The following is a 17603-nucleotide window of genomic DNA, read 5'->3' as shown; positions in this document are numbered from 1 at the left end:
TCCTGTGTTTCCAGGTGGAGGACACAGGAAGATACACATGTTTAGCATCTAGCCCCGCAGGAGATGATGATAAGGAGTATTTAGTACGAGTGCACGGTAAGTTTAATTTAGGAAAAAAAAAATTTCCTCAAACTCTAAACTGCAAAGGTACATGTCATCATCTCAGTTAACAAACACATATTCCTAAAGATGAAATATTCTGTGATATGATCATAATAGTGTTTCTCATTAAAGATGGTTATTCTGAATGTGATACACAGTGTGGTGTTTGTCAGGGTCCCCAGGATGAGGGAAGAGATGAATCTGACTCCATGTCTCAGAAGGCTGATTTATTATTTTATGATATTATATGATATTATATTAAAAGAATGCTATACTAAAACTATACTAAAGAAAGAGAAAGGATACATCAGAAAGCTTAACAAGAATGATAAAGAAAAACCCATGACTCCTCAGAGCCTCAACACTGAGGCTGAGCTGGACCATGATTGGTCATTAAATTAGAACAATTCACATGGAACCAATCAAACATTCACCTGTTGGTAAACGATGTCAAAGCCACATTTCAAAGCAGCAAACACAGGAGCAGCAATCAGATAATTATTGTTTTCATTCCTCTCTGAGGCTTCTCACCTTCCCAGGAGAAAATCCTGGGCAAAGAGGATTTTTCAGAAAATATCGTGGTGACAACACAATAAGAAGGGAGGTTCCACCTGATTTCTGTTATAATTCCAAGTCCTATTTTGAATATCCAAGAAGCTCACAGATGTCAGTATTGGTTGGATCAAGTTTACTATGCTCGCTCTACAGACATGTGAAATATACTGCTGTATTTAACACAGGTATTGAGAGGAAGAACTAATTAATGATACCACAGCTTTGCATTTATTTTAAGCTTCAGATAAACTGGAAATTTTCAATCAGTAGTTTTCTTGACAGTTCATATGTGTGGTGTTGATTTTGTTTTCTGTTTTTTGTCCCAGTCCCCCCCAACATCGCTGGTACTGGAGGGCCCCAGGAGCTGGCGGTGCTGCAGAACAGCCAGGCTATTCTGGAGTGCAGGTCGGATGCTGTGCCCCCTCCCAGCATCTCCTGGCTGAAGAATGGAGAGCTGCTGGAGGTACTGAGCTGCCAGCCTTGGTGCTGGCCTTCTGCTCGCTGCATTGTCACAGCAGTGCTCCAGGTGTCCTGCTCTGCTCACGCAGCCCTCAGCCCGAGTCACATACCCCCAGCTCAGAGCAGCTGGGTAGCCCCAGTGCCTGCAGTCAGCCCCAATGAGCCCCCAGAGCCAGTGGGTGGAGTGGCCATCCCGCTGTTACTTGTTCTTTTTTCCTTTAGGGGGATCCCTTGCTCCTCCTGGATCCTCTGAGCAATGGTAGAAGCCTTCGGTAAACTCCTGAATGGCTTCCCAGGAAAGGTAGCTGAGACAAGACTGCACTCTATGTTTCCTTTGGCTATATTATGCATCCTCCTACTCTAGTAGCATTTAGAAAGGAATTGAAGTTCTTTAAAAGAAAATGGGTTTTGTACCAAGTGCATCTTTCCCGCTCAGAATTCCATAGTGCCATGGCAAGGCAGAGAGTCTTTGAGTCCTTGCTGGTTGAGAGACAATTAATAAGGTGAGGATGGTTTGTAAGAAAAGAATTTTTTCCTTTCCATCCTTGGGACCACTCACAGAACAGGTCCTTCTTAGCTGAACACTAAGGTTCAGTTATTAATTAAAAATTTTCTCTCAACCTTTGCTCATTAATAAAGAAGAAACAGATTATGAATTTTCTCCTTTAGCTGTGATCCATCACTAAATCTTCACCCAAGTTTTTGCTTGTTTGCTTTCCTCTGACATGTCATTCCTCAGATTATTTCTCTGTGCTTGATTTAGAAGAATTACATGTAACCGGAAGAAGGATCTGGTGGGTGAACATGTCTTAAAAAGTGCTGCCAGGGACCATGATGTTAATATAGCCCAGGAACCAACTGGAAACAAATTTACAAGGACCATTCTACTTCTGGACAGTTAATTCTCTAATTGGGTGGTGAGGTTTTTAAATGAAAACAAGATTGAACAAAGCTTGGAAATTAAATACATGAATGCTTTTTGCCTTGGCCTTCATTGGAAAGCTTGTGTTTGGAAAGCAGTGCTTAGGGAACATAAACCATGAAAAGCGGCTCCTGTTAAAGATATTCACCAGAAAACAAAAGTAGAGGAACATTGTGACAGCCAGAGATGCTCAGATGGTAACCTGGGAATTATCTTTGCACTGTTAGTTCTCCTCCTGCCTCATAAACTCATGTCAGAATGTGAGGGCTGAAGCTTCTTGGGACTTCAAAGCCCATCCAGTCCCACCCCTGCCATGGGCAGGGACACCTTCCCCTATCCCAGGTTGCTCCAAGCCCCATCCAACCTGGCCTTGGGCACTTCCTGGGGGATCCAGGGACAGCCACAGCTTCTCTGGGCACCCTGTGCCAGGGCCTTCCCACCCATGAGCTCATATGCTAGACATCAGGAGAAATCAATATTCTCCCCAGTGTCCAGCTGCTTTCTCAGCCCCAAAGAAATGTAACAGCTGACTAATCCTGAGCAGCTGGAAATGGGTATCCTTGGGTGTGGGAGGAGAGGTGAGGAGCTCCTTGGCAAATCATGCTCCTTGCCTGGAAAAGTGGAGGTGTCACAGTGACAGGAGAGGGCTGGAGAAAGGCAGGTTCTCAGCCTGCAGTGTTATTTCAATTCAAATATCACTGGTTTTGTGAAGCAGCTTTGTGGAGGTTGTCATTCCTCCCGCTTTTGTTGTCTTCCACTGGGCAGATTTTGAGGTGAGGCCTGCCCTAGTCCATCTCTGTGTGCTGAGTGATGGAATTGTGCAGCAGAACTATGGAAAGATCTGGCCTCCAGCAGCTTTGAAGTTGTGGCACTCTTGAGGGATTTTGGAAATGCACATTGAGACTTAAGAATAGAAGCCTCCTGGCCTAACCTGGCTTTTTTCAAACACTAAAATACTTTCTGAGTTTGTGTTTGAGTTTTCTGGCTTACTTTGAGTAGAGCCTAAGGATTAAGTTATAGCTTCATCCTCTGTCTTCTGTTATCTCTAGGTTTCTGTGTTTAGAAACCATCACACAGGTTGTGTTCTCAACAGGAAAGGCCAGTGATAGCCCAGAATCTGCCAGTAACCCACCCTGGTGGTGAATTGTGTCACCTGAGAGCTCCAGCCCTGCACTGCAGCCTTGGTGCCTAGGGTGAGAGCAGAGTACCAGGGTGCTAGCTAGTGCAGAGCCAGAAGAGTTTCATCTCTCTGGGGTGCCCTTCTCAGACCCTCTACCCAGAAGAGTAGAAGGGAATGTCAGCTTTAGTTCCAGAGGGTGGGCAGCACATACTGGAAAAGCTACATTTGTACTCTTTTTCCTGCTGGTTTTTGTCCAGTCAGGTTTCTGAGCACTCATAGCTGATGTTGCTGTCAGTGATTGATGCAGACACAACCCAGGCTAGGTGTGGTGAAGCTCTCACTGAACTGGCTCCTGGCAGGGGCTGTGGAGTCACTGCAGGGTTGGGAAGAGGGGCAGCCTGTGCCCAGGACTGCTGGCTGGTGAACTCCTGGCTGGTAAACTGAGCTGGCTTAGCCTGTGCTGCCTCCTAGCTGAGCCAGACTGTGATGCTGGAAGTGTAGAGAAACTTTGATTCCTTCTGCCTGTAGTGTGCATAGATAACAAGATAAATGAAATTAATCATGTGCTATTAGGTGCCCCTTTCCATAAAAGCTCCAAAGCCCTTTGGCTCTGTAACAGCTGCCTCCTTCAGGCACAAGCCTCACTAGGGGTTTCCATGGAGAACCAGTAGGCAATGCTAAGTTTTAAAAGCTTTCTTCACCCTTTTCTCTTCAGGGATGTAAAGGCAGGAGTGAGCTCAGTCCCTGGTTCATTGGTGCCCTTCTCTGCTGGCTCTCAGTGCTGTGCAGTGCAGATGTTCTGTGCAGAGGGGCCAGCAGTGAAGGGCTAAAGCCCTGCCCGTGTCTGTGTGCCCGCAGGGAGGGCCCCGGCTGCGGATCCTGTCCAGCGGGAGGTACCTGCAGATCAACAACGCCGAGCTGGGGGACGCTGCCAGATACACCTGTGTGGCCAGGAACGTGGCAGGGGAGACCACCAGGGAGTTCCTGCTGGCAGTGCACGGTAACCTCGGGCAACCTTGGGCTTTGCAGCAGTTCAGGCGGCAGGAACTGAGCATTTGTGGTCACTTTCCAGCGATGCGTTGGCCCCTCAGGCCATGCCCAAACTGTAGGGCCATGTGCATGGCCTCATGTCCCACTGCTGAGCCCACAGCTGGCCCCAGAGCAAGGGAACTACTGGGCACTTGCAATGTCTCACTCTCCATCTGTCTGTGCTTCCTGGATGCAGAGGCTGCATCCAGACATCATCCTGACACAGAGTCAGGATACATCCAGAGTGAACACCCATATCCACTGACATCACATTATCAGTGAACACTGTCAAATGCTCTTGAACAAACCCAGAGCAATTCTTTGAAGCATTTGATTGGCACCCTGGGGACAAGGTTTCACCTGGCTTGAGAGTTGTGGCAGCTTCTCTGCAGCTGCAGAGGACAGGGCTTGAGGGGCCTTATGCTTGATACTTGTCCTGTGCTACCATAGCCCTGAGCTCCATTTTAAACCTTTTTATTTTCTCACCTCTAGTCTGATGAGAAGTTATTCTACTCTCACACTCAGGGGACTGGAAGGAACTTTTCCCCCTTTTTCTGTTCTGTTTCCAGCCCAGTCACATGGGCCCTGCCTTACCCTGTGCCCCCAGTGACTGGCCTTACCTGGTCCAGCTAAAGTCCTTTTTTCTCCTTAGTGTGTAATCAGGAAGCAAGGATATCCCCACAGCCTTAGCTTGCTGAATTCCATGTGCTGAACTCCTGCTGTTTTAGCTCAGTGGTACCCTTTGCAGTAACTTGCAGAGCTGACCTTTGCAATGCGTTTCAGCCAAACTTTCTTTCTCCTTTCCTGCTGCACCTTGGCAATTACCATCACCCAGAATGGTAAGAAACTTGTTCCTGTCTTTGCAGTGAGCCCAGACCCACTGCTGCAGCTCTTTTCATGTGTTCAGTTTCAATCACTGCAGTGTAGAGTTACTACTTTATGTCATCAGCAGTTCTCCCTTGCAGTGGCTCCCACGATCCGGAGCAGCCCCCAGACTGTCATGGTGCACATCAACACCTCTGCCCTGCTGGAGTGTGCTGCAGAAGGAGTTCCAGCCCCCAGGATCACCTGGAGGAAGGATGGGGCTGTTTTTACTGGAAACAATTCCAGGTATTGTCCAGAATTTTAGCATAAATATTCTTCATTGCTACTTAAGAATGTATTTATTACAGAAAATAAAATTGTTCTACAGAAAAGTAGCAGCACCTAAGATTTCACCTTTTTGTTGTTAAGAAAGATAAAAAAAATGCCTTTGGCAACCAAATATAATTATTCTGACATTAGAGATTTTGAAGAGTAAATGTGGAAGATCTTTAGATTTTTATATACACAGAGTTTTGGGATGAAGCCAAGCAATTTAATGCAGACCAAAAGCTATTCTGTATTTTCTAATAGAGGAAAATTTTTATGCATGTTTTAGTATCAACTTTTATTATAGTGAATGGTTCCTGTCTCCTGACTGTTTTAGAAGGAAGAAGTTTGGCATTTTCTAGAACTGAGCAAATACTAAGCAATTCTGTTGTATTGCAAAGAAAAATACAGGCATTAAGATTTTTAAGGTTAAATCAGAATCCAAAACAAAAGGAGATTGGCTGTTTTCTGTAAATCCAGTATCACTTATGTGACATCACCATGTCAGCCAGATTTCATCATTTCTTTGGGAAATGCATGTGCTGGGAAAGAGTGAGATTAGTGAGAGAACTGTGCCCCAATTAATGCATGCTTTATTTGGGCCGTTGGTTGTGTCCCCTGAGTCATCTCTTGTGTGCTCTGGCAGGGTGCCCTGTGGATGGCTGGTGGGCAGGCCCGTTTGCTCTGTTGCAGGTATTTGGTGCTGGAGGATGGCTCCCTGCACATCCCCTGGGCTCAGGTGGCTGACACGGGCAGATATGTGTGCATGGCCACCAACGCTGCGGGCAGCGAGCGCCAGCGCCTCGACCTGCACGTCCTCGGTAGGGCAGCCAGTCCACGGGCTGCAGGCTGCTGCTGACACAGGCAGTCTCACTTTAGCCCCTTCTTAGCTGCTCTGGTTAAAAAAAAAGGGGAGAAATAGTTGGAAAGTCCCAGCTTTACAGAGACGAGGCAACTGAGAGGTGTTTTAAAAGGTGTTATTCCACTATCAGTCTCATTGAAGGGTGAGACATAAGAGATGTAAAACTTAACACCATTCTATCAGAAGCCAACCTATTTCCTGGTTACAATACCTTATAAATGTTTTTCAGCCTGTTACCTTTGGCACACAGTGCTGCTAATACTTCTAACACCAATCACCTATTATTTTACCCCACATGGTCTTCCTACAATGCATCTTTCACAGCTCTAATTCTCTAAAATATCTGGTCTTTTTGCAAGGCCATCTTTTGAAACTTGTTTTTAGTTCAGTCTCTCAACAATATCATCTCTGTTCCATGGCCTTTCTAAGTCAGCACACTCTATCTCAGAGTTTGCATACAAATGTACAAGACCATGTGAACTTTCAGTCAGGTTTTGAGAATCCTTTACAAATCCATTTCTCACAAGAAATGTGTATATGTATGTATATATATATATACACACACACATATACATATTCTAAATAATTATGCTTTGTTTGTTCTTAGTTCCTCCAACTATTGCTCCTGGGCAGACAAATATCACAGTTACTGTAAATGTGCAAACCACTTTGCCTTGTGAAGCCACTGGAATTCCCAGACCAGCAATTAGCTGGAAAAAGAATGGACATCTGCTTAGTGTTGATCAGAACCAGAATACATACAGGTGAGAGGTGTTTTCTTTTTCATTGTGGCTTTCAAGTTTTCAGGGATGATTTTGGGACTTGAAAAATCTATCTGTGCTTAAACACTACATTGCCAAGCCAGCAAATGCAATGTGCTGATTACCTGAGAAGGAAAGAAGTATTTCAATGGCTTTTACTTTCTTTTTTCCTTTGTTCAGACTTCTGTCTTCAGGTTCCTTAGTAATCATTTCTCCCACTGTGGATGACACTGCTGTCTATGAATGCTTTGTGTCAAATGAGGCAGGAGAAGATCAAAGGGCAATTGATCTCACTGTTCAAGGTAGAGGGGATATTGCTATTACATGTGTGTGCCACCCAGAACTTCTTTGGGGTGTTCTGGTGTTGAGATTTTTATTTCATTCCTCTTTGATGCTCATATCCATAACTCTCTGGTATTTCCAAGAATTTCTAACAAATGAATGTGGGTGCATAACCTTTGCCCTGCTCTTGATTTTCAGTGCCCCCATCCATAGCTGATGAAGCCACAGAGCTCCTGGTGACAAAGCTCTCTCCAGTCGTGGTTTCCTGCACCGCCTCTGGTGTTCCCATCCCCTCAGTTCAGTGGACCAAAAATGGCATCAAGTTGCTTCCCAGAGGAGATGGCTACAGAATTCTCTCTTCAGGTAACGTGCTGCAGGAAATCAGTGCAATCAGGCACATCCATAAGTAATGAATTACAGAAATGCAAACAATCCCCCAGAGATTCCCTCTATGATGGCTTGGAATTAAATGAGGGATGCTGTAAGGGAGCACCTGTGCCTGAAGGATGCTCTGCATGTTGTGGTGCTCTCTCTGCCCCAGGAGCTGTGGAGATCCCCTCTGCCCAGCTGGCCCATGGGGGCAGGTACACCTGCGTGGCCCGGAACGCCGCGGGCTCTGCCCACAGGCACGTCACTCTGCACGTGCAGGGTAAGCTGGAGGCTGGTGAGCAAGGCTGTCCTGGCAGCCAGCATTGCCACTTCAGCCTGCTCAGGTTGTACAGTTTTAGTGCTCTTTTGTATTGTCCTAGCCTTGAATGTTTGCTTTTCCCTTTTTCTTTCATTCCACAGAGCCACCCGTTATCCAGGCCCAGCCGGGGGCTTTGGATGTCATCGTGGACAATCCCATTGTGCTGCCCTGTGAGGCCATGGGCACGCCTCAGCCCGTGATCACATGGCAGAAGGAGGGCATCAACATCATCACCACAGGTATCCTCCCAAAGCCTGGGACCCTGCCTGCTCCTGTGACACAGACACCCATTTTCTTTTCTGGAATCTGTGTTTCTCTTCTCCTCTGGTTCACCAAACCAGAAGTGTCATACTTCAATTTTACCTGTTTTAGGGAACAGTTACATGGTCCAGCCAAGTGGCAGTTTGCAGATTGCCAGAGCAGCTGTGGAAGATGCTGGCACTTACATGTGTGTTGCTCAGAATCCAGCAGGCACTGCTCTGGGGAAGATCAAGCTGAAAGTTCAAGGTAAATCACCTTTTAAACTCCTTCTTTTGGTCCAAATACAATTCTGAGCGATAGAAAGGGACCTGGTGCTTTCCTTGATGTGATGCTGAACAAAGCTCAGGAGGTTTATTCCCTTTAGTTCGATGGCTGCTTTAGGGCATGTTTTTACATTTATTTTCACCAATAACAAAAGAGTTCCTTGCTTCTTATATCATCTAATTCTTTCATTAATTGTCTTTGTTCCTTTCAGTTCCTCCTGTTATCAAGTCCCACGTGGAGGAATATGTTGTTGCTGTTGATCAGTCTGTCACTCTGCAGTGTGAGGCTGAAGGCTACCCTGGGCCAGAGATCAGCTGGCACAAGGATGGGCAGCAGATAACAGAGTCCATGAGAAGGAGAATGCTGAGCACAGGAGCTCTGCAGATCCTGTTTGTGCAGCCCGGGGACAGCGGCCGCTATACCTGCACAGCAATGAATCCTGCTGGATCCAGCACCTCCAGCACGGAGCTGGCTGTGCACGGTAAGGAGCTCTTCCTGGGAAGATGGGGGGCACTGCAACAGCTGCTCCAGACAGGCTGAGGACTCCCCACCCCTGGAAGTGTCCAAGGCCGGGTTGGATGGGACTTAGAACAACCTGGGATAGTCAAAAGTGTTCCTGTGCATGGCAGGAAGTTGGAATGAGATGGCCTCTGAGGTTCCTCCCAGCCCAAACCATCCTGTGATTCTATGATAAATGGGATTGTAGGGAAATTATGTGTGTTGACTCCACTGTGACCCCACAGGGAGTAAGGAGCTAGGGATGTACAGGGGGGAGTTCCAGAAAACTGTGCTACTTAATATAGCGGAGTGTTACTAAGTTGTAATATTGGCAAGTTGCTTGAATTTCAGCACACAGTCATTGATGGAAATGGACAATCCGGGATGTCCAGGCAAGGGATTGCTTCAGTCCAGTGTTGTGCTTGGATAATGCCCGGAGGAAATGTTTCTAATGACCTCCCCACAGTTCCCCCCAGGATCCGCAGCACGGATACGCAGTATGCGGTCACGGAGAGCTCCCAGGCTGTTCTGTCCTGTGTGGCTGAGGGAATCCCAGCACCAACAATTAACTGGAGGAAGGACAACATGCTGTTAAAGGACACAGTGGGAAAATATCAAACTGTGCCTGGTGGAGACCTCATTTTGGACAGTGTTGTGGTAAGCTCCCTGCATCTAAGCTATTACTGGACACATTTGGCAGTGATAAGAGCCACTTCTGGGTTAGTCATTGTTTTTTTTTTTTATTATTTCTTGTTCTTAATGTTCCAAAATAATTACAGAAGTTTCATTTTCCACTGGGGAGTAAAATATGTGAAGAATTTGTAGGTAAATCTAGAGGAAGGGTAAAAAGAAGTGTTAGTCATCCTTCAGATTTAGAGATGTGGAAGAACTCAGCTGAGCATTTTGGCTGAATGCTTGCTCCAAGCTTTTCAAGATTATCTTACTGATAGAAGTGGCATGTGCTGTAGGATATATCCCAGCTGAAATTTCCCCACCATGTTTCCTTCCAGCCTGAAGACTCTGGGAGTTACACCTGCATTGCCACCAACGCTGCTGGGGAGGACACGCAGACGGTCACCCTGACAGTTCACGTGCTCCCAGCTTTCACTGAACTTCCTGGAGATGTAGCCTTGACCAAAGGAGAACAGCTCAGGTTAACCTGCAAAGCAACTGGGGTACCTGTCCCCAGAATAACATGGACCTTTAACAATAACATCATTCCTGGTGAGTCCCTGATGGCCATTTGGCTGCAGATTATTTTCCCCTGTGCAGCATTGCATTTTAGGGCAGGGAAGAAGAAAACTGTAGCTGGAATAAACTGTTAGTGATTGTGTGAGGAATAGCTTTAGTGTTATGCAATTATGTAATTAAACGGCCTCTGAGACAGAGCTGTAAGGTGATTAAAAGATGATCCCTCTTCCGTAGCCAATAATGTAGCACATTAAAAACATTCCTATCTGATGGTATTTACTCAGCATCCAGCAATTGATGCTCAAAATCATGGGGTAGCTGAAGCGAACTGGTGCATGTGGGCAAATGTCACAGCAGTGACTTTCTGTGCATTCCTGGAGTGCCTCAGGGATGCACAAGACCCCATGGCTGTGCTGCTGAGAGTGCACAGATCCAAGCAGTCTGTGAGCTGTGTACATGTCAATCCCTGCAATGACCCTTTCTTTCCCTGCTCTCCCTCCAGCACAGTACGACGATGTCAACGGGCACAGTGAGCTGCTCATCGAGAGGGTGTCCAAGGAGGACTCTGGGACTTATGTGTGCTCTGCAGAGAACACTGTGGGCTCCATCAAGGCCATTGGCTTTGTGTATGTCAAAGGTACATGAAATTCAGCAGCTGTGCTTGTTGCTGGACAGCTCCATGTAACCCACTGGGTTTGGATAGTGGAGTTGGAATGGAACAGGTGGGGAGGGACCTTATGAGGTTTTCATCCAGTGCCACCCCTGCTATGAGCAGGGACACCTTCCACTAGGCTGCTCCAAGCCCCATCCAACCTGAGCTTGGGCACTTCCAGTGATCCAGGGGCAGCCACAGCTTCTCTGGACAACCTGTGCCAGGGCCTCACCACCTTCCGCAGGGAAGAATTTCCCCCTAGTATCCACTTTGAACCTGCCTGCTGTCAGTTTAAAGCCATTCCCCCTAGTATATAATACCTTGCCAATGGCTAAATGCGAAAAATCTGAACAGGTTTTCAGATTCAGAAAGTCAGAGCGGAGTGATCCCTGCCAGCAGTTCTCAATTAGGCACATTTTATTTTGGCTCTACTATTTCTCTGCCGTCTCTTGTTTTTTAAGAGCCTCCAGTCTTCAAAGGGGATTATCACTCCAGCAGAATTGAGCCCTTGGGTGGCAATGCCATGTTGAATTGTGAAGTCAGGGGAGATCCCCCTCCAACCATCCAGTGGAGCAGAAAAGGAGTGGGAGTTCAGATTAGCAACAGGATCCAACAGCTTGGCAATGGTTCCCTTGCTATCTATGGCACCGTGGTGAGTCCTGCCCTTGTACTGTGAGTGCCTGCTTTGAACTTGATTGATAAAGGTGTTCCTGATCATATTGGTTTGAAGGAGTCAGGCTAGACATTTATCCTTTTTTGCTTTCACCTTTAACAAATGTTTTAATTCAGACTGGAATTAGATTCAAATTGTTGAGGCAAAAATCCCCTCTGACAGGGTCAGAGTTCTCCCTGCTTGTCAGAAGGACTGAATTTACATACTAATTGTTGGCGTGTGAGATCCTGGGCATGACCAGTTAATGGGACCTTTGCTCCTGGCCTTAAGAGAGCCTGGCTTCTACAGGTCATCTGAAAAGCAATTGCATTCTCCTTGTGCAAATCTCTTATTCCAAATCTAAATTCCTAATCTGAACAGCAAGACTCCTATTTCTCCCCATGTACTCATGTCTGTATTTTGAATTGGGATTAAAATTCCCTGCCAGGAGGGGCCTTGAAGACTGAGCCCCTGTTTTGTTCCTCAGAATGAAGATGCTGGTGACTACAAGTGCGTGGCAACCAATGACGTGGGTGTGGTGGAGCGCAGCCTGACACTGACCCTGCAGAGTAAGGCTCAAAGGGAGGCTTCGTGCCCCTTAAGGGAGTGAAAACTGCCTGTGGGGAGGTGCAGGCAGCTCCTGGGGGAGTGTTTCAGGTTGGGCACTGCTCTGGAGGCCTGGACTAATCTCCTCTTTCACGGAATTGTAGAAGGGCTTGGGTTGGAAGGGACTTTAAAGATCAGCTGCTGTGGGCAGGGATACCTTCCACTAGAGCTGGTTGGTCCTTGAACACTACCAGGAATGAGGCAGCCAAGAGCTTCTCTGGGCATCTTTCATTATGAATATGTGAGAGTCTGGTCTAAGCTGTGATTGAAGTCAAAGAAGAGAGGGATGTAAAGAGTGGTTGAGCCTCATCGTAGAAACCAGTGTGGAATGAACTGATTTACTCTCTGAAAGGGCCTGTTTCTCTTAGTTCACTCAATACAATTAGAATAAACTAAACTCTCAACTTATATGATGTGAATCCTAATTCTCATTGACAATACTTTAGTTTTGGCAAAAAAAATGCATTAGAGTTTTTCTTTGCTAGTGGGATAATTTCTAAACATGCCTTTCCTACTGTAGCCTCAAGCATTGTGGGTCTGTTTCTTACCCCTCGGTTGACTCTGGACATGAATAATAACATCTTCCTGTGGGTTTTATGAAAAACAACCCATTTTAGCAATACAGAAGAGCATGGGCTCTTATAGCTGGGCCTTAATCTCTGCTTTAGTCCTCAGATTGCTGCATGTTCAAACCAGCTTGTTGGCATTGTAGCGTGTCTGTTTGGTGGCACTTGGGGACGCAGTTAAGTGGTGAATATCAGTGGTGGTGCTGGGTTGATAGTTGGACTTGATGATCTGTTTTCCAGCCTTAAGGATTCTGTGTTTCTATTTAGCCAGCAGGGGATCAGCAATAATAATTTTAGTCAAAGTAAACTGACTGGGGATTTCTCTGCACTCACTTCAGTACTAAATCAATCAGGCCTGTGCCCGTGTGCTGTCACCCAAAGAGCCCTTTCTCTTCAGGCCCCCCAGTGATCACTGTAGAACCGGTGGGCACCATGCTGGAGGCCGGTGCCACGGCGGTGCTGGACTGCCAGGCCAGGGGAGAGCCCCCTCCTGCCATCAGCTGGTCCCGCCAGGGCCAGCCCCTGCTGGACAGTGACAGAGTGACCCTGCTGCCCAACGGCTCCCTGCGCATCGCCGCGCTGCACAGGGAGGACACCTCCCAGTACGAGTGCGTGGCCAGGAACCTCCTGGGCTCTGTCCTCGTCACAGTGCCCCTCACTGTGCAGGGTAAGTGCACAAAACAGCAGAGTCACTTTCAAGCTGGGAGATGACAGCATTAATCTGGATCAAATGTGGTCAACATTCATCTTGCCCATGTTTTATGGATGAGATGTTTGATCTTATAATATTTTCTTTATAAGCATTAAGTCTAGGGTAAGCCTAGTCTAAAGTGTCAGTGGGGTTCTCTTTCATTAAATTTTATTCTATTATACTCGTCCAGCTGGGAGAGATAGAGGCTGTGAAGGCTGAGAGACAAAAATTATAACTAAAGGATCTTGAATCAGATCCTGTCCTCAGAACAGGTCATAACTGAACTGTGCCTCTAAAGAAAATAGGTCCATATCCAGTAATTGTCTTTGAACTATGGTCAGAGATTTGTGCACAGTAATGACATGAAGTGAGGTGGATTTCCAGGGGTCAGGAGGTGCAGATTTCACTTCTCTGTGCCGGCCTAAGGGAGCTGGGGCCCCGGCAGTGCCCAGCAGCATCCCTGCTCCCATTGCAGTGCACGGCGGGTTCTCCAGCTGGCTGGAATGGCAGGCGTGCAGCGTCACCTGTGGCCAGGGTGTGCAGGAGCGCGTCCGGCAGTGCGATAATCCCGTGCCGGCCAACGGGGGCCGCGGCTGCCAGGGGCCCCACAGCGACCGGCGCAGCTGCCACCGCCAGCCCTGCCCAGGTACTGCTGCTGACACACTGTCCCACACGGGTCTGGGTTGGAGGGACCCCAAAGCCCATCCAGTGCCACCCCTGCCATGGGCAGGGACACCTTCCACTATCCCAGGTTGCTCCAAGCCCCATCCAGCCTGGCCTTGGACACTGCCAGGGATCCAGGGGCAGCCACAGCTTCTCTGGGCACCCTGTGCCAGGGCCTCACCACCCTCACAGGGAACAGTTCCTTCCAAATACCTAATCTAAATATCTCCTCTTCTAATTTAAAACCTTTCCCCCGTGTCCTATTGCTGTCTGCCCATCTAAGTCTCCCTCCCTCTATTTTGTAAACCCCGTTTGAGTCCTGAAAAACCACAATGAATTGACACTTTTAATGTGCCTTGCATTAAATGCCCAAACAATGAACTTTTATCACCATGGATCTTGATGGCAGATTAGTTTTTCCAAGTAGTTGTAATTAATTTTGGAAAGAAAGAGAAAAGTTCAATAAATACTGCAAAAATATTGTTTAATGAAAACTGGGCTTTTTCTGGTCCTTAGTGGATGGGAGCTGGTCGGAGTGGGGGCTGTGGGATGAGTGTTCAAGGAGCTGTGGCCAAGGGAACAGGACAAGGAGCAGGACCTGCAGCAACCCCCCAGCTCAGCATGGAGGGAAGCCCTGTGAGGGCAGCGCTCTGGAGTCAGTCATGTGCAACCTTAGGCCTTGCCCAGGTAAGAGAAGAGTAATTTAACTTTATTTGCATGAGGGGCTTCACATACAGGTCTCTTTGTTTCTCCAAACCCAAATTATCTCAGCTTTTTTTTAGTTTTTCATTATTTGTTTTTTTGAAATTGAATGGCACAAGTTCTTGGAAATAAGAATCACAAAAGTAATTGTAAGAAATCTCAGCAATTTCTTTCTTTAAATTATTTTTACACCACTAAAAATATTAATTTGTATTTTACTGTTTTCCAGTACTTGTTACCCATATCCTCACAATGTAAATTTTCTCTACTCTAAACCTATCCTGCAAAGGCAGTTAAAATAAGAAAAGAACCAAACCCAAACCACCAACTATTTAAAGCTATGTAAAAATGATTGTTAATAATTTAAGACCTTATCTGTGTATCTTCCTCTATTGTTATAATTTTTAGCTACATTTTGCTCCCAGCTACCTGAATGTTCAAATTTCCTTCCTGTCCCATAAGTATCTCCCACATTTTACAGGTTGTAGTTTATTCAGAGCCTTCACCACTGTCATGTTCCCTTCTGTACAATTTGCAATGTTTGATTTTTCTGTTTTTCCCTGACTCTGCTGCCACTGTGATGCCAAATACTCATCCATAGGCCTGAGACTCATTTCTCTAGGTTTTGGCAGGAAAATCAACTCTGGCTGCTGCTCTCTGGCAGCTTTTAGCCAGGCTGCCTTGGCCCTGCTCAGGCCTCCATCCTACCCAGGGAATTGGGAAACTCCAGATTTAATTAAGTGTTCAGTTCTGATGTTTCATGATGGTGGTGAGGTGGTGCAGCTAAAAAACAGAAAGGGAAGGGTCAATCTTTGCTTGTCAAAGTGCTGATTGTTTGGGCCACTGCTCATGGCATTTTGTGGGGGATTTGGGATATCCCAGGAATGTGTCTGTTCTGGGGCAGTGTGTGGGATCAGGGATATCCTGGCTGTGTGCTCTGGGCAGTGTGTGGGATCAGGGATATCCTGGCTGTGCCTGTTGTGGCTCAGTGTGTGGGATCAGGGATATCCTGGCTGTGTGCCTGTTGTGGCTCAGTGTGTGGGATCAGGGATATCCCGGCTGTGTGCCCGTTCTGGGGCAGTGTGTGGGATCAGGGATATCCCGGCTGTGTGCCCGTTCTGGGGCAGTGTGTGGGATCAGGGATATTCCGGCTGTGTGCCCGTTCTGGGGCAGTGTGTGGGATCAGGGATATCCCGGCTGTGTGTCCGTTCTGGGGCAGTGTGTGGGATCAGGGATATCCCGGCTGTGTGCCCGTTCTGGGGCAGTGTGTGGGATCAGGGATATCCCGGCTGTGTGCCTGTTGTGGGGCAGTGTGTGGGATCAGGGGTATCCCGGCTGTGTGTTCTGGGCAGTGTGTGGGATCAGGGATATCCCGGCTGTGTGCCTGTTGTGGGGCAGTGTGTGGGATCAGGGATATCCCGGCTGTGTGTTCTGGGCAGTGTGTGGGATCAGGGATATCCCGGCTGTGTGCCCGTTCTGGGGCAGTGTGTGGGATCAGGGATATCCCGGGTGTGTGCCTGTTGTGGCGCAGTGTGTGGGATCAGGGATATTCCGGCTGTGTGCCCGTTCTGGGGCAGTGTGTGGGATCAGGGATATCCCGGCTGTGTGCCCGTTCTGGGGCAGTGTGTGGGATCAGGGATATTCTGGCTGTGTGCCCGTTCTGGGGCAGTGTGTGGGATCAGGGATATCCCGGCTGTGTGCCCGTTCTGGGGCAGTGTGTGGGATCAGGGATATTCTGGCTGTGTGCCCGTTCTGGGGCAGTGTATGGGATCAGGGATATCCCGGCTGTGTGCCCGTTCTGGGCAGTGTTCACCTAGCTGTGCTGCCCTTGCAGTGGCCGGCGAGTGGAGCCCCTGGGGCCCCTGGGGGCCGTGCAGCACCACGTGCGGGAAGGGCAGCCAGACGCGGCCGCGCCTCTGCACCAGCCCGGCCCCGGCGCACGGCGGCCCCCGCTGCCCGGGCCCCGACACGCAGCTCCAGCTCTGCTTCCGCCGCCGCTGCCCAGGTGAGACCGAACTTCTCCTTCCCTTTGCCCGTTCTGCTTCGCTTGTGGTTAACGCTTTCTGGTTCTAAAAGTCTAATCCCTGAAAAAACTCCCCTTCAAGCTTTTTATTGTCACTGACTGTCACTGCATAGCATCTGCTATAAACCCTGCAAATGGACCCCACCTCTTATCCAGGTGAACACCCTTAACTCTCCCAGAGAGAGAGCTTTAAGGTCTCTTCCAACCCTAAGCTGGCTCCAGAGGAGAGAGTCTCCAGCCCTGGGAGCAGCTCTGGGACCTCCTCTGGAGCCTCTGCAGCAGCTCCATTCCTTTGCTTCTGGCCCCAGGGCTGGAGCAGCTCTGCAGGTGGGGTCTCACCTGAGAAGGGCAGACAGGCAGAATTCTCTCTCCCCTGCTACCCACACTGGGGGATCAGCCCAGGGCATGGGAGGTTCTGGTTCCACCTCACATGGTCAGGGCTGGTCCAGCTCTCTCCCACCCCCAGGTCCCTGGGGAGAAATCCCTGAGTAGCTGAGATGCTGTAGAGAGGCAGAGCCATCCATGCTCAGCTTTCCCCAATGTAGCACTGCTGTGCTGTGTTGCTGCTGGAGTCAGGGGCTGTAACTGCTGTGCCTGTCTCCCCAGTGGATGGGAAGTGGTCCCCATGGAGCAGCTGGAGCTCCTGCAGCGTGTCCTGTGGAGGAGGCAGCAGGCAGAGGACGCGCCACTGCTCTGACCCGGCCCCACAGTTTGGGGGACATAAGTGTGAGGGGAGTGACATACAAATGGATTTTTGCAACAGTGATCCTTGCCCAGGTGAGTGCTTTGAGTTGGGCTGTTTGCCCACTCTCTGGGCTTGGTTGTTTTCTTTTGAGGGAAAAAACCCCAAGAAGTTACTCTCCAAAAAAAATACTTTCCCAGCTTGGCTGTCTTCCACTGGTTTTAAATCCCTGTGGAAGATC

General features: G+C 48.1%; 1 protein-coding gene across 1 annotated transcript in view; it reads left to right on the top strand.

Moving 5' to 3' along the window:
* Nucleotides 1-17603, top strand: part of HMCN1 (hemicentin 1) — a 165055-nt gene that overhangs the window by 132391 nt on the left and 15061 nt on the right. The window contains exons 70-91 of the mRNA XM_054285795.1: nucleotides 15-96; nucleotides 984-1120; nucleotides 4017-4158; nucleotides 5153-5297; nucleotides 6012-6139; nucleotides 6788-6944; nucleotides 7122-7243; nucleotides 7422-7586; nucleotides 7765-7872; nucleotides 8013-8150; nucleotides 8284-8418; nucleotides 8648-8917; nucleotides 9401-9591; nucleotides 9945-10158; nucleotides 10628-10762; nucleotides 11239-11429; nucleotides 11917-11998; nucleotides 12999-13268; nucleotides 13768-13938; nucleotides 14472-14642; nucleotides 16492-16662; nucleotides 17287-17457. Of these exons, the coding sequence (XP_054141770.1) occupies nucleotides 15-96; nucleotides 984-1120; nucleotides 4017-4158; nucleotides 5153-5297; nucleotides 6012-6139; nucleotides 6788-6944; nucleotides 7122-7243; nucleotides 7422-7586; nucleotides 7765-7872; nucleotides 8013-8150; nucleotides 8284-8418; nucleotides 8648-8917; nucleotides 9401-9591; nucleotides 9945-10158; nucleotides 10628-10762; nucleotides 11239-11429; nucleotides 11917-11998; nucleotides 12999-13268; nucleotides 13768-13938; nucleotides 14472-14642; nucleotides 16492-16662; nucleotides 17287-17457 (3496 nt within the window). The remainder of the gene's footprint in view (nucleotides 1-14; nucleotides 97-983; nucleotides 1121-4016; nucleotides 4159-5152; nucleotides 5298-6011; nucleotides 6140-6787; nucleotides 6945-7121; nucleotides 7244-7421; nucleotides 7587-7764; nucleotides 7873-8012; nucleotides 8151-8283; nucleotides 8419-8647; nucleotides 8918-9400; nucleotides 9592-9944; nucleotides 10159-10627; nucleotides 10763-11238; nucleotides 11430-11916; nucleotides 11999-12998; nucleotides 13269-13767; nucleotides 13939-14471; nucleotides 14643-16491; nucleotides 16663-17286; nucleotides 17458-17603) is intronic.

The sequence above is a fragment of the Melozone crissalis genome, unplaced genomic scaffold, assembly GCF_028551555.1.
Source record: "Melozone crissalis strain CALT ecotype California unplaced genomic scaffold, PUWL_Pcris_2 ptg000045l_1, whole genome shotgun sequence".
Classification (NCBI taxonomy): Eukaryota; Metazoa; Chordata; class Aves; order Passeriformes; family Passerellidae; genus Melozone; species Melozone crissalis.
Note: the sequence above shows the minus strand (reverse complement) of the source record. Positions and strands in the feature narration are given on the sequence as shown.